This window comes from Lagopus leucura, unplaced genomic scaffold (genome assembly GCF_019238085.1).
Source record: "Lagopus leucura isolate 7727_CA_CO unplaced genomic scaffold, USGS_WTPT01 Super-Scaffold_100016, whole genome shotgun sequence".
Taxonomy (NCBI): Eukaryota; Metazoa; Chordata; class Aves; order Galliformes; family Phasianidae; genus Lagopus; species Lagopus leucura.
This window is the reverse complement of record NW_024962270.1, coordinates 7,468,970-7,482,596: the sequence shown is the minus strand read 5'-3', so window position 1 is coordinate 7,482,596 and position 13,627 is coordinate 7,468,970. Positions and strand designations below refer to the sequence as shown.

The following is a 13,627-nucleotide window of genomic DNA, read 5'->3' as shown; positions in this document are numbered from 1 at the left end:
CGCCTCGGCCCGCGTGACGCGCGTTGCCATGGCCACCCATTTACGCCACCAGGCCCGGGGGGGGGGGGGGGGGAGGGAGGGGCCGCTTCAGCACCAGGGCGGCCGCGGACAGCAGCGGCCCCGGCTCGGCGGCGGCTCTCTGGTGTGGGCTGCGCGGCCGCCGCGGAACCGGCGCCGGGTCAGCGCGTCTCTGGGCGGCGGCGGAGCCCTCCGGTGAGTTCTGCGGGAACCTCCGGCGGCCGTTCGCGGTAAGCCGAGCCCCCGAGCGCAGGGAAGGGGAGCGGGACCGGGCGGGGGGGGGGGGGGGGGGGGGGGGGGGGGGGGTCCCCAGGGGAGGGCGACGGCCGGAAAACTTGGCGAGACGCGGAGGGGTGGCCTCGGGTTTGGCCTCCGTACGGCGTTTGCCATAAAACAACTTTATCAACTTATAAAGAGAGGGATTTGGTCAATTTGCTGTGATTTTTTGGCTTCGGGGGTTCTGCTCGTTGCACGCAAGCACTGTTCTGATGTTGGCGTTCTTTGTGTGAATCCTGAAAACTTCTTGAATTTCGGGTGAGACCACCAAATTGGCAGTAGAATAGCAGAGGCGTGCTGTGCCATTCTCCACTCGCTGTCCGGTTCGATGCTGGAAGCTCTGTCTCCTCAGAGCAGCCCTCCCTGCCGCAGCACACGTGTTGTGGGTCAGGCCTTCTAGTACCTCCATGTGGTCCTCAGGGCGATCTGTGCTCCCCACAGAGCTCACAGCCTGGAGGTGACAGCCGGACCTCTGGGGTTCTTTGACCCAGAGTGTTTAGAAGCACTCCTCCTGTAGGTAACCCTATCCGTGCAAAGCCAAGCTGGTTCCCAGCAGCTCTGGATCACGAGATCTGCACTCAGTCCCGTCTTCTCGACATGAAAATGCATCTTCAGCACTCACTGCCTTCTCTAATCTGCAGGCACATCTCTCTGGTACATCTGTTAAGCCATTGCAAATCTTTGAACACATTTATTATTCCGTCATAAAGAGCACAGTTGACTATACAGGCACACACATTGTCTTCCACGTGCTGCTGTGTTAATAGCAATAGTTTTTTCGTGACTCCTGTAAAAAGCAAAAGGTGGGTATGAATAATGATGTGGATCGCTGTTAAAGGCCAATAAATGAATAATAATTGAAAGTGAATTGGGAGCAGAGACTCTCTCCCATACTTTATGCTCACGCTTTCCTTAACCTATAGAGTGAGATGTGGCTTGTGTGTGACCCACTCAGAAATGTGAACATGATCCCCTGTCCAGTTGTTCCCCTGTGTGCTGTGGCTGCAGCATCTGGGAGCAGGGAATGAGGGATTGATGTGCAGAGGGGAGAACAGCAGGGCCAGAATTATATTTTCTCCTTTATACTTCAACATTCTTGCACTCCTACAGCTTAGTTTAAAGAGAACAGTAACAATCCTAATTTGTTGTTGCTTCAGACCTGTGACCTCGTCACAGTGTTGCTTGCACATCATCCCTGCTCTGCTTTGCATTAAAGGCATAACTTTACAGTAAATTTGGTTGTTTTGCCTCATTAGGCATCAGACATACAGCACAGTAGGAAGGACTGGGTGACCTGTAATGATTCAGCTGCCAGAAAGAGAGACGTCTAACGCTGACCCCTGTGAGCAAAGCCCTGAACTTAACTTCCTGCCCTGCAGAGCATGCGAGCGGCACCTGCCCAAGTTCAGAAGTTACTGCTGACACAGTAGGCTCCGGTAATTTATAAATCTGCTCTAAAGCAGATAAGTGGATGAAACTCCTTGAAAGATCACATTGAAATCACATTCAGCGGAGTTTTTTGAAGAGTAAATTACACAGCATTTAGGCTGGCAGTGGAAATTAATTCATTAATTAGCACTGCTTGAAGGAATGAAATTCTACCTGATTTTCCAAATACTCCTAATCCAGGTCAGTTTCACAGCCTTCCTGCCTCAGCTTCTATGATCAGTTCCTCCATCAGCCATGGCTGTGCGTCTTCTGCAAGGGAATTGGGATGGACCTGGTTTGTTCCACCAGCACTAGGGCACAGCAGCAGGTGGAAATGTCAACAGCTGGTGCTCTGCTTTGCCTCCTTCATTCATGCCCCGTGGTGGGTTACACTGAGATTACCAACAGCGCTGAACTCCCAGAAACTTGGTTGCCACCTCCATGTGGGGAGAGTATTTGTCTTATGGATATAAGACATATGTAAGATACATGTAAGATACATGCTTATGTATGACTCCCATTAACTGGTTTTAATGGTATGGGATGAAGCCCAGGAACAGTTAAAAGAGTTGTAGGCAAACTCCAAATCAAATTTGATCATCAAAGCATAGGGTAGGGATGGTTTGGTGGGACTGCATGAAGTAGAAGAGAGCTCACAGTTTTCTTCCTTCAGGTCATATGCCCAACTATGCACATACTCAACCAATTCTTCTCCTATTTACACCAGAGGAATTTCTGGTGTGAGGACTGAATTCATGCCAATTCAAATATTATTTATAAAGAGATATATAGATATGTAAGTCACAGTCTTGCTTTCTTCCTTTGTCACCATGATCTTTATGCAAAAATAATTATTCAGAGCATCAGTCCAGAATCTAAGACACCACTGGGAATTAGCAATGTACCTACTGTCCACTCCTATGCAAAATTAGAGTGCATTAACTAAAAAAAGAACATAGCTGTAAAATTTGAACATCATATTGATTGTAGTTTCTTTATGTTGTGTGAGTGCTCACAAAGAATTAGCACATACTTTTTTCCTAAACAAGATAATTTTGTGGCTCCAAAAACTTTATTTCAGTAGATATTAACAAGAACAAAAAAGTTTCCCTCCATAGAGCATTACAAACTGGTACAACAGATGTCAATTTATGTCAGCATCAGCCGATTTTCTTCTCCATTACCCTTTCTGCTGGATCTTTGCTTATTTAGCAGGTCCCAGCTTTTTGACATCCAATGTCATGTTGAATGTTTTTTCACATTTAGTGATAGAAAGCTTGACTCAGCCTGTCTCAAAAGTTGGTGTCGTCATCTACATGATGGTCATTATGCATTATTGATAGTGATGGAAAAGTCATGAATACACACATCTTTGCTGCAGGGCTCAAGCCTTTTTCTTTGGTTGATCGTTTTATTCTCTCTGTGTTTTAATAACAATGTCAACAGAGACTTTTCATTCTGCCTTCACCATGGAAGAGCATCAGTTTCCTGGTGCTGCTGCTGCAGATACAATCCTTTGCCTGATGTTGTATGTGGTTTCTACTTTATCACGTAACTCTGGAAAACATTTTGGTTATCAAAAAGTGATTTTCTAGGGCAATGCAAGCTCTTACTCATGCAACATTAAGAATAATTTTTGTACAGCAAGTGCTTTAAGTTAATAAATAATTCATGTATTTCCCCCAGTGTTACAGTGTAACTCATAAAATTGGGAAAAGAACATTAAAAAGAAATCCCACTACTGCATTATATAGTCAGAGAACAGGTTTCTAATATAACTGTGGAAATTAATCCATAAAAATATGAACTAAATTTACACATTGACATTGTAAGCACAAATAGCAATAAAAACAAACAGTTGGAGATACAGTTATCTTTGACTAGGACCCATATCCTACCTTACAAGTTAGCTGATACGTGTTCTTTGGAGGATGCCAGCCAAACCAGGTTCAGGACACAGGACTTTCTTCCAAATCAATTTAAGCTCAGAATTTACTGCAGCAGTCATAAACAGCCTGTATTCCAAGGGACCCTGAGATGCTCTGCAAATCAACAGGGAGACAGCACAGAGTTCGTGTTTTCCGCCATAAAATGAAAACAGTTCTGGAGCGAAACAGGGTGATGGCTTAATGGCAAATACTTCTATAAAATATGCAGAGTACAGCAGGGGTGATGCTGAAAGGTCACATTTGTCTTTGGCTTCCTGGCTCACCCCACAGAAGCCTCTCCAAATGCCTTGTGCTACAGAAAACACTATCAAAAACCAGCCTGATGCATCAATGGCTCAGAACTGATTCAGAAAACAAAAATGCATTTCATTGATTGAATCAACCAAGTACAGCTTCTAGCAAGGTACAGCATTTTCTGGTACATTCAATAAAAAGAATTCTGTCCAATGTACTGTGCATGTTGTGCTGGAATCCCCTCAAAACAGACCTGACCTCAAGCCCAGTGGCATCCTCTGATGCTCTCAAAACCAGGGCCATCCCACCAGACAGGCTCTTTATGACTTGTTTAGTCTCTCTTGGTGTAGAAGAGGGGAGGAAACCCCTTTGATAAAATTTCTGAGGAAAGCCTAGACTTTGTGATGCCTTTAATCTTCAAAAAGCAGCCTAAATCTGGGACTGCAGTGGCGCTCTGCAGCTCATCCCTCCCTCTCTGGCATTTGAAGAGGAGAGACAATTACAAAGATAGTTAATAGATGGACTGCTTCACTCCTTACCTTGCCTGCTTTTGCTGCAGTTTAGTCATCACAATAGTTTTTTTGGTAAGTGAGCTTCAGATTGAGTCACTGGTATCTAGAATGAATAAATAGATTTTGGTATTAGTCTGGAGGGCTTTGCAGAGCAATCAGATGCTGCATGGGGAGCTGGCAAGCAGGAAGGGCAGGCAAGCATCCCTTGGCCCCTGGCTCTCAGTCCTGCAGAACTGGGCACTGCTGAGTGCTGGGAGCCCATGACGCAGAGCCATGCACTGTCATTATATACTTCAGCTCATTATGCACAGAGACACTAGAGGAAGAGACTTGGAAATGAATTTGTTAGTACGTGTCATCACCATCCACATTTGGAATTCAAGGGCAGGAAAAATATTATACCAGAGATAAAATAATAAAATTGTTGATAAATTCTTTTATTTCTTCAGTTAGAAAAAAAAAATCTGGAAACCTTGAGCAGGGAATAATGAAATTGTACACTTTTTCCTGTAACGACTGAGCCAGTAAAAGGCAGTCATTGAAAATAAGGTCCCTACAGCCAAAGCATTTCATCAATCTCAGCTGCTGTTTTTATGAATGTATTGTATAAAAATGGGTCTTTTACAAATTGTATAAAAGTCTGTCACTCCTTCCCCTATACATCACCAGGGAAGCCATCAATTGTACTTTAGCATCAATCTATCACAGTGATATGCCCATTAATGGATATCATATATCCATTAAATCTTTCACCCTCACACAGAAAGGAATAACAATAGCTCACTGTTAAAAAGACTAAATTTTGTATTTTTTTTAAGTGAATGGCTATATATTAGTCTGACTTTCCCTCCAGAAGGCCAGACTGCACATGCTGAGACTCTTCTACCTCTTTTCCTTGCCAAGATTGCCTTCTTCACTCTCAGCCTAAACAGACATCAGCACTTGCATTAGCTAACACTGCATGGACCAGGGTAGCAACACAGGGAACACAGAGTCATTCAGTCAGCAGCTTATCATGAGTTGGAAAGCATATGAGAGCTGCAGATAAGTCCTGGCACAGCAAGGACTGCATGAGGAAACAGAGTCCTGGGCTGTTGGCAGCGTATATAGCATGTTCAGTGATGAAGATGCAATTGCTATAGCATGGCAGAAAAGAACCACCATAGTGTTCTTAATAAAGCGAATGCTATAGTCCATACCTTCCTGGCTATTATTTCAGCTTTTCTTGCAGATTATGCATGTATTTACACTCAAATCATACTTTCTAAGTTTCATTTACTCAGAAACAAGAATACTTCCAGCCTAAAAGATGAGATTGTGAAGTATAACTCAGCAATGGGGAGTAAGTTCACACCCGCATGAAGTCGTATGCTGGATGGGTGCTCCTTGGCATAAAGAACCTTCTGTAGTTGCTCTGAACTCTGTGGATAGGACACTGAGATGGGGGTCTTTGAATGAATGTTTACAAAAGGTTGCCTCGCTGTCAATATATCTTTGAAAGTAAAAACAAATACAAAGAAGCGCCTTTGTGATCGCATGCAATTATTTACAGAAATAGCTACAATTCCTGCTTAGCCAGTCAAAGGCCATTCAGTGCATGGAAATTCCAGCAATAGACTGAATACTGGGCTTACTGTAAATGAACCAACAGCCCAGTCTGCCAAGAAATAAGACCTTCCCATCATCTGTACACATTTTTAGGAAGCATTTGAAGCAATTTCACAATTTCTTATATTTAATTTTGCTGAGTTGTTATTAGTTCCAATTTTTTTTTGTATGATTCCACTGTCTCTTCTAATTTGCATGTCTGTCAGTAATGTTAAATACTTTTTCTCAATCCCTTAGGGAAAATAGCAGGTTGTGATTAACATCCTTTCAGAGGACCAAGTATGACCAGAGTCTTTTTGAGCACTTCTGTGCCTTGCCACTGCTTTTACCTTATCATTTCTGACTTAAAAGGCTATTGTTACGACTGTGGGACCACCAAGTCATAATGCATGATTTATTATGTGCAGCAGGTGACTTGTAGTTAACATTTATCTCAAAAAGGATGTTATTGTTTGTTTTTGTGTTTTTTTTCCATGTAGCTTTCCCTGGGAGGTTCGTGTTTTTAGCAGTGACAAGATGACAATCCATATTTTTACCCAAGGATCCAGTGAGTCATCCTATTAACTCTGTTGAAATACATGCTTGCCAATCGTCCTGCCACGGTAAGCCTGAGACTCTGAATTCTCTTCATAAACATTATTCAGAAATTAGCTCATAGGATGCATTCAGTAGTACAAATTACCTTTTCGTAAAGTAGTAACTTCTCAGTGATGACCACAGCCCAAAATAGACCAAATATTACATACCACCACTATTTTCAGTTATTAAAGTAGTTTAGAGCAAATGAGAAAACTGAATATACCTCATACCATGTTATTTAAGAGGACATGCATTGTTTGAACCTGGAGACCATGTAAGGAGTAACCTTGTGTGTTGTGGGAACTGATGAAAAAGTGCAGCTTGTCTGTTCTTGAAAATGCTGCCCCATGGTATCCACATGCAGCCGAGAGCAAACACACTGTGAGTCATGATGAAAAAATTCAGCATCCAAAAAAGCCTAATCTCCAGGATGAAATCATACGGATTATGTATTAGTATCAATTCCCAAAGTAAACTCCTTATTTATTCTTCCTTTCTAAGAACTCCAAAACCAGCAAGCCAGTATCCTGCAATGTTTCAGCAGAGGTATAGGCTGCTCAATTCCTTTTCCCAGCTTTGTGCTGCAGAAGAGTTTGGCTGCTCTTGTGCTGTACTGTCTACAGATCAGTTTAGTTTGGGAGAAGGGGTGATCCAGGCTGGTACATGGCTGTGTTGGGTATCTTTCTTGCTTGGGTTGGGCTGGAGAAAAGGCAGTGCACATTTTTGTTGATAATGTCTCTGTTTCCCTTCTTCTTTTGCTTGTTCTGCCCTTAAAGGTGATATTTTATGGCATAGTCCAAGCAAACTGCTTTCTACTCAAGCCTATTTTGCACACCATGCAGCCTTATCTCACCAGAGAACAGCATATGGCCTTGAGTTATTATTTGTTATTTCAGGGTAACTAGATGGTAACTGTACTGAAAACTTATGGCAAATCATGCGTTATCTCACAATAACAGGAAAAATAAACAGTATCTTCACTGTATGCATTAACAGTAATGGAAGGAAAAACTCATGAAAAACCTTGTCCATCTAGTTTAAATGTGTTCACATTGAAGATGCCCCAGGTGTTTTACTGCTTCTGAATCTCTCATGTGCATTCAAATTATGCCCAGACCTCCTTCCACATTCAACATTCTTGCCTTCAGAGCTAAAGCCAGCTGCAGTCCTGAAGCCACTACGTATGGAAAACACTTGAAAATGTCCAGCTTATTAGAGAGCTGTGCTGCTGAATTAAAATAAAGCTTTAGCAAGATATCATAGAAATAATTAATGATGCATATAATGTGTATGGAGCAAAAGCAATACCGAGTTCTTGGGGGACAACTGCAATAGCTACTTTCAGCATTTCTGGAGTAAATTCCAAAATGGCAGGATGCGAAGCTACTACAGCTGGCAAGATATCTTCCTTGATTTCTAAAAGGTCCCTTAGCAACTGGCTTCAGGTGCAGACAAAGGTAAAGGCAACTGGAGTGTTAAAGTATTCCAGATAATTGCTGTAAAACAGACAAACTGGGCAGTAGATGAAATCAAAGGGAAGAGACTAGAGCTAACACAGCTGCACAAGAACTATTTCAGATGTATTCTGTTTGACAATGCCAGCATATTGCAAACCCTTTGAAAATATACTGAAGCAATGTTGTAGAGCACATAAAAAGAGATTCTTAAACAGCTTTCTGGTAAAATATGAGCTAAATTTGATGAGACTGTCCTCTAGACTGCATCTGTTTCCATGAAAATTCTGTGCAGCCTTAAAGTTATCATTACTCTGGCAGACTTTCCTGATAGAGCTGTAAAGCCAGATATAGTCCTATTATTTTTTTTTATGAAGCTGGCATATGGCAGAATGCTAAGAGTTGATTAACTAAATCTTTTATCACTGTGAAACCAAACTCTTAGTTGTTTGGTCCAAAGATTTTAAATTGGTCAGAATTCAGGGTCCAATGCAGTATATAGTAGAAGTATAAATCCCATAAACAAACAAACAAACAGAACCTAAAAAAGTCCCTAGAAGAGAATTTCAATAAGTTCCAAATGCTGATGAGGTAAGAAGGAAAGATAACACTTTTCGATACACAATCGGAAGGCTATTTGTTCTTTTCGCTGTCGCAGTGCTAGTGTTTATGCAGCCTTCCATTTGCCCATGGATGGACTTCAAGATGGAACTCTGAATATAAAGCATATGAAATGCTTCCAGCTATTCACATGGAAGAAGTCGCAGAAAGGTTGTTCTTTGGCAGGGAGCAACAGGCCAGGCCTAAGGAATACAGATGCGGCAGGGTGACAACTCTCAGTGTCACACACAGAATCACCCAAATGGCACAGCTGCTGGCAATGGGGCATGAGATACATCTGCCTCCCAGGATCATTCTCCCTAGCAGACATCACCAGTTCCCAGTTTCCATGCAGTCATAGCTGAGAATGAAGCTGCCATTCAGTCTCCATTCCCACAAACCCAGCGCTCCTTCCCACCCTCCTCATTGTACAGGGCTTCCAGTGAGCTGCCTTCTCATTTCTCACCATCTCGCTCACTTTACACTAGTGAAGTGCTTTAATTAGTGCTTTGACTAATTATGGTCTTAAGATTTCTGCTGATTTATTGCTTCTGAGTTTTACTTGTATTCATAATAACTCCTGACATTAGGTTGAACACCTCAGTAAATAAATTTGCCACTAGTTAAGAAATAAGGCTCCTAATGACTATAAAATAGCCTGGAAATTGTTCTTGTTCCCTAACAAGATTAAGGGAAAGAACAAGAGAAAATCCTTCTAAGAACGTGCAGAGTTATGCACTGTTACAAACTGTAAGAAAATTATACAATTAAAAGAAAACCCAAACTTATCCAGGTCTGTCTGTAAATTAATTATGTTCTTGAAAACATAATTCCATTTTTTTCTGAGACATTTTCCTGTCAAATCAGAAGGCACCATTTCAGCTCTGGACTCTTAGCATTTTTTGTAAAAGATTTCTCAGACACAAATGTTGAGGCTCTGAACTGACAAACCATCAGCAGATTCTCCAGGAGTCGCTTTAGATGAATGAAATTTTAAGGTGCTGCTCTTAGAGGAGTGGAAGTTATCCAATTTCTCTTTGATGCAAAAGAACTATTCAGTGACATTACCTTTGACAGCAAAGTCATTTTTAAATCTTAGTAAATAGCAATGAGATCTAAAATAACTAATAACATGTAAAAATAAAGGATGGATTTCCAATCTTACTTAGGGGCTTCCATCTTCCAGCTTTCCAAAAGTGTTTTAAGTGGGTTCCTCTGCTAAAAGAAGGGGTTTGAACATTCTCTTCTCAAAGCCCTTTATTTTTTTTAATCACAGCATTAACCTTGGAAAGCTTTATCCTTTATCTTCTAGGCAGATTTCTTTGCTGGCTCTGTTGAGAAGTTTTAGGGTATCAGTGCAGACTGGAAGGGGTTTTCTTTTCAGCACTGCAAACCCTAACTTGGAGCACTGATTCCTGATTGCTGTTGGACAGTTATTGGAACAGAAGCAAAATAGTTTGCATCAGAAATATAAAGGAAGCAACTGCACAGTTGTTGGATATCCAATTTTAAATTGTCAGAAGTGGTATTAAAGGATGCATGCATACAGATAACCCACAGAGACTAAAGTACATTCAAGGCATTTGACTGGGTAAACAACGAGCATGTTGCATCATTTTTATTTTTTTCATTGTGCAAGTGAATGAAGATGCAAAGAACATTCTAGACAGGACAGAAATAACTCAATTTGCTCATTTTAGCTCAGTGAAATTTGGAGTTTCATTACAACCAGCAAATATTTCGTGTTATTAACCTTTGAGTAGTTTTAAATGAAATCTGTACAGTTTACTGCATTGGCTTTGACTTATTATATGATAGCACAACAGTTTCTCCACAGGATTAAAACCTGAACTGCATTAAAATTCAATTAAAAGCCTGTGAGAAGTGCAGTGGTTCACTCAGAAAGTTAATTCGAATTGTGTCTCTGTGTAAAAGGAACTGCTTTGTCACTGCACAGAGGAACCAAGATGTTTCTGTCATTGCAGAGTGAAATGCAGACCCTCTTGTATTTGAGTACATTCTAATGTTTTTCTCTAATTTCTGTTTCTCCATAGTTAGCCAACCTACATCACAATGACTGAGGACTTAGACCACAGGTTCAGTAGTCTCACTTGGGATCAGATTAAAATCCTGGATCAAGTTTTAGCAGAGGTAATACCCATTCATGGAAGAGGGAATTTTCCAACACTGGAAGTAAAACCAAAGGATATAATTCGTGTGGTTAAGGAGCAGCTCATTGAAAAGCAAATCAACATACGAGATATCCGCCTGAATGGTTCAACAGCTAGCCACATCCTAGTGAAGCATAATGGAACAAGTTATAAGGACCTAGACATCATTTTCGGGGTGGAACTCCCAAGCGAGCTTGAGTTTCAGGTTGTTAAGGAGGCAGTTCTTAATTGCCTATTAGACTTTTTGCCAAAATGTGTTAATAAGGAAAAAATCACTGCCCAGACTATGAAAGATGCCTACGTGCAGAAGATGGTCAAAGTCTCCACGGATCACGATCGCTGGAGCCTCATCTCACTGTCAAACAACAGCGGCAAGAATGTGGAGTTAAAGTTTGTCAATTCGCTCAGGCGACAGTTTGAGTTCAGCGTGGACTCCTTCCAAATCGTGCTGGACTCCATCTTAAATGTTTACAGAGAAACAGACTGCAAACTGACAGAAGACTCTCACCCCACTATTATTGCGGAGAGTATGTATGGAGACTTCAATGAAGCAATGGACCATTTAAAATACAAACTGATTTCCACGAGGAACCCTGAGGAAATCAGAGGAGGTGGCCTTCTGAAGTACAGCAATCTCCTGGTTCGTGACTTTAAGCCAGCAGATGAGGCTGAAATTAAATCTCTGGAACGTTACATGTGCTCCAGATTCTTCATTGATTTTCCAGATGTTGCTGAGCAGCAAAGGAAAATTGAGTCATATCTGCGCAACCACTTCATCGGGGAAGAAAAAAGCAAGTATGACTACTTGATGACTCTGCGTGGAGTTGTAAATGAGAGCACAGTCTGTCTCATGGGACATGAGCGAAGACAAACTCTGAATATGATTACAATTTTGGCTTTAAAAGTTCTCGGAGAACAAAATATTATCCCAAACGCAGCTAATGTAACATGTTATTATCAGCCTGCTCCTTATATCAGTGACAGAAACTTCAGCAATTATTACATTGCTCACGGACAACCACCTATCATCTACCAGCCATACCCATTTCACATACAAATGCAAAGTGGCATGGTTTAGGAACACGGTAACCTTCTCAGCACTCGCACCCCTCTCTTCCTACTTCTCTCCGTAATAAAGGCCTCATTCAACCAAGTTTTATTATCACTTTTGATTTGAAGACATACTTTTGTGCAAGTTGCCAAAGTTATTTGGTCAATGTCTCCAACACCTTTAAGCAGATCACAAGAAAAATGTCTCTCGTTATTCACGGTGATATATTTATGTCTCCCACTTGTGTTTGGATGAAAAGAGAAGGATATAAATTATTCTAATTCTATAAGATGAAATGCACTAAGTTCTGGGTTCTAATAAATTCTTAAGCAAAATTTTGAAAGTGTAAAATTAAGCTAATCAGATACCTCTCAGTAGAAATGCCTAATTCTAGAATTGCTGGTGTTCTGGGTACTTTACACTAGAGCATCCAACAGTTATACCCATGCAGGTTCCAACACCATTTATTTACAGCATCGTTTGAAAATGCACAACAAAGGACTGTTTCTGGATGCACTGAGTGCACTCTGTAAGCTATACCTGGTCGTTTCCATCAGAGATATGAGGTCCCTTCCCCACTCCTCAGTAGGGTTTGGGATGAAATATCCCTACCACAAGCAGAATCAGACTTTTTGGGTATCCAAAATTGCTGCCGATTTGAGTGATTTTGCTACTAAAGAGTTGAACCCCAGGTTCTGACTCACAGGTAATAAAAGAGATACTACTATTCTGATTAGATTAGCCCTGAACAACAAGGTAACAGAGTGAGAAGGTGAAAATTGAGCACACAGGGCTTGCTTTCTATTGCTAATTTGTTATTGATCAGAGATGCTTCAATGCATAATAAACAGAGTCAGGGGAAAAGAACAGCCCAGGACTACGTTGTTTTTAGGTGAATTAAAACAAACCCTTGGCAGTAGCATCAGAACAAAAAGTTTTATAATGGTAGTGTCACATCAGCTTCCTTACCTGCACTCATACCCCAGTAGCAAATGAAGAATTCTCTTATGTTCAGGAAGCATTGCAAATTTCCATCTGTGTTTACCAAAGATAAGTTTAAAACATGTCACATAAGTGCCTCCCTGTGCCAGTTGCTCTGTGAAAGTTAGAATGCTGTCTGCAGTTGTGCCAGAGAGCTCCTGAATGATAAGAAGGGAAAGAAAAGTATATAGCCTTTGTAGCCTTAGTATGAGCAGGTTTGGAACAGAGGGTGCTGAGGTTGCTCTCTCCAAAACACCTCCAGTTTAGCTGCTGAATGAGGTACAGAAGTGATGGAAAAAGGAATGAAGGGATGCGGTTGTAAAATCAGAGCAGTCAACTGGAAATGCAAGCAACAGAGTTTTGTACATCTGATGCTTAACATGTCACTGTGTCACATTGGCATTCATTACTGGTTCATTTTGTGTCCTCCTCCTCATTTTTAAAAGCATTGAGTACATTTTATCTATTTACAACAAGTGTCAGGTGTTAGAAATTTCTACTTGGAAAAGAACATCTGATCTATTTTACACAAAAGTATGTTACGTACAAATATTTAAAACATCTGCAGGATGTGTAAGGTCTGTGATGTTCTACTTACCAGTGAAATGTAGCTTCCCCATCATATGCCTGTACAGTAGAACAAAGAGCTTTTTAAAAACAACTTTGTTGACCATCATCACTACAGTTCATCCTTTTCTGTAAAATACAGTGCAAAAAACATAGTGCAGAGTAATAAATTAGAAGTGCAACATTAAGAGAGTACACT

At 41.2% G+C, this 13,627-nt stretch overlaps 1 protein-coding gene across 1 annotated transcript; it reads left to right on the top strand.

Annotated features, from left to right (window-relative positions):
- Positions 1 to 201: 201 nt before the first annotated feature.
- TENT5D (terminal nucleotidyltransferase 5D) lies at positions 202 to 13,411 on the top strand. The gene is made up of 3 exons (XM_042876550.1): positions 202 to 248; positions 6,505 to 6,627; positions 10,713 to 13,411. Exon 3 carries the CDS (start codon positions 10,732 to 10,734, stop codon positions 11,905 to 11,907), a length of 1,176 nt encoding a protein of 391 aa, XP_042732484.1. The 5' UTR covers positions 202 to 248; positions 6,505 to 6,627; positions 10,713 to 10,731; the 3' UTR covers positions 11,908 to 13,411.
- Positions 13,412 to 13,627: the final 216 nt, after the last annotated feature.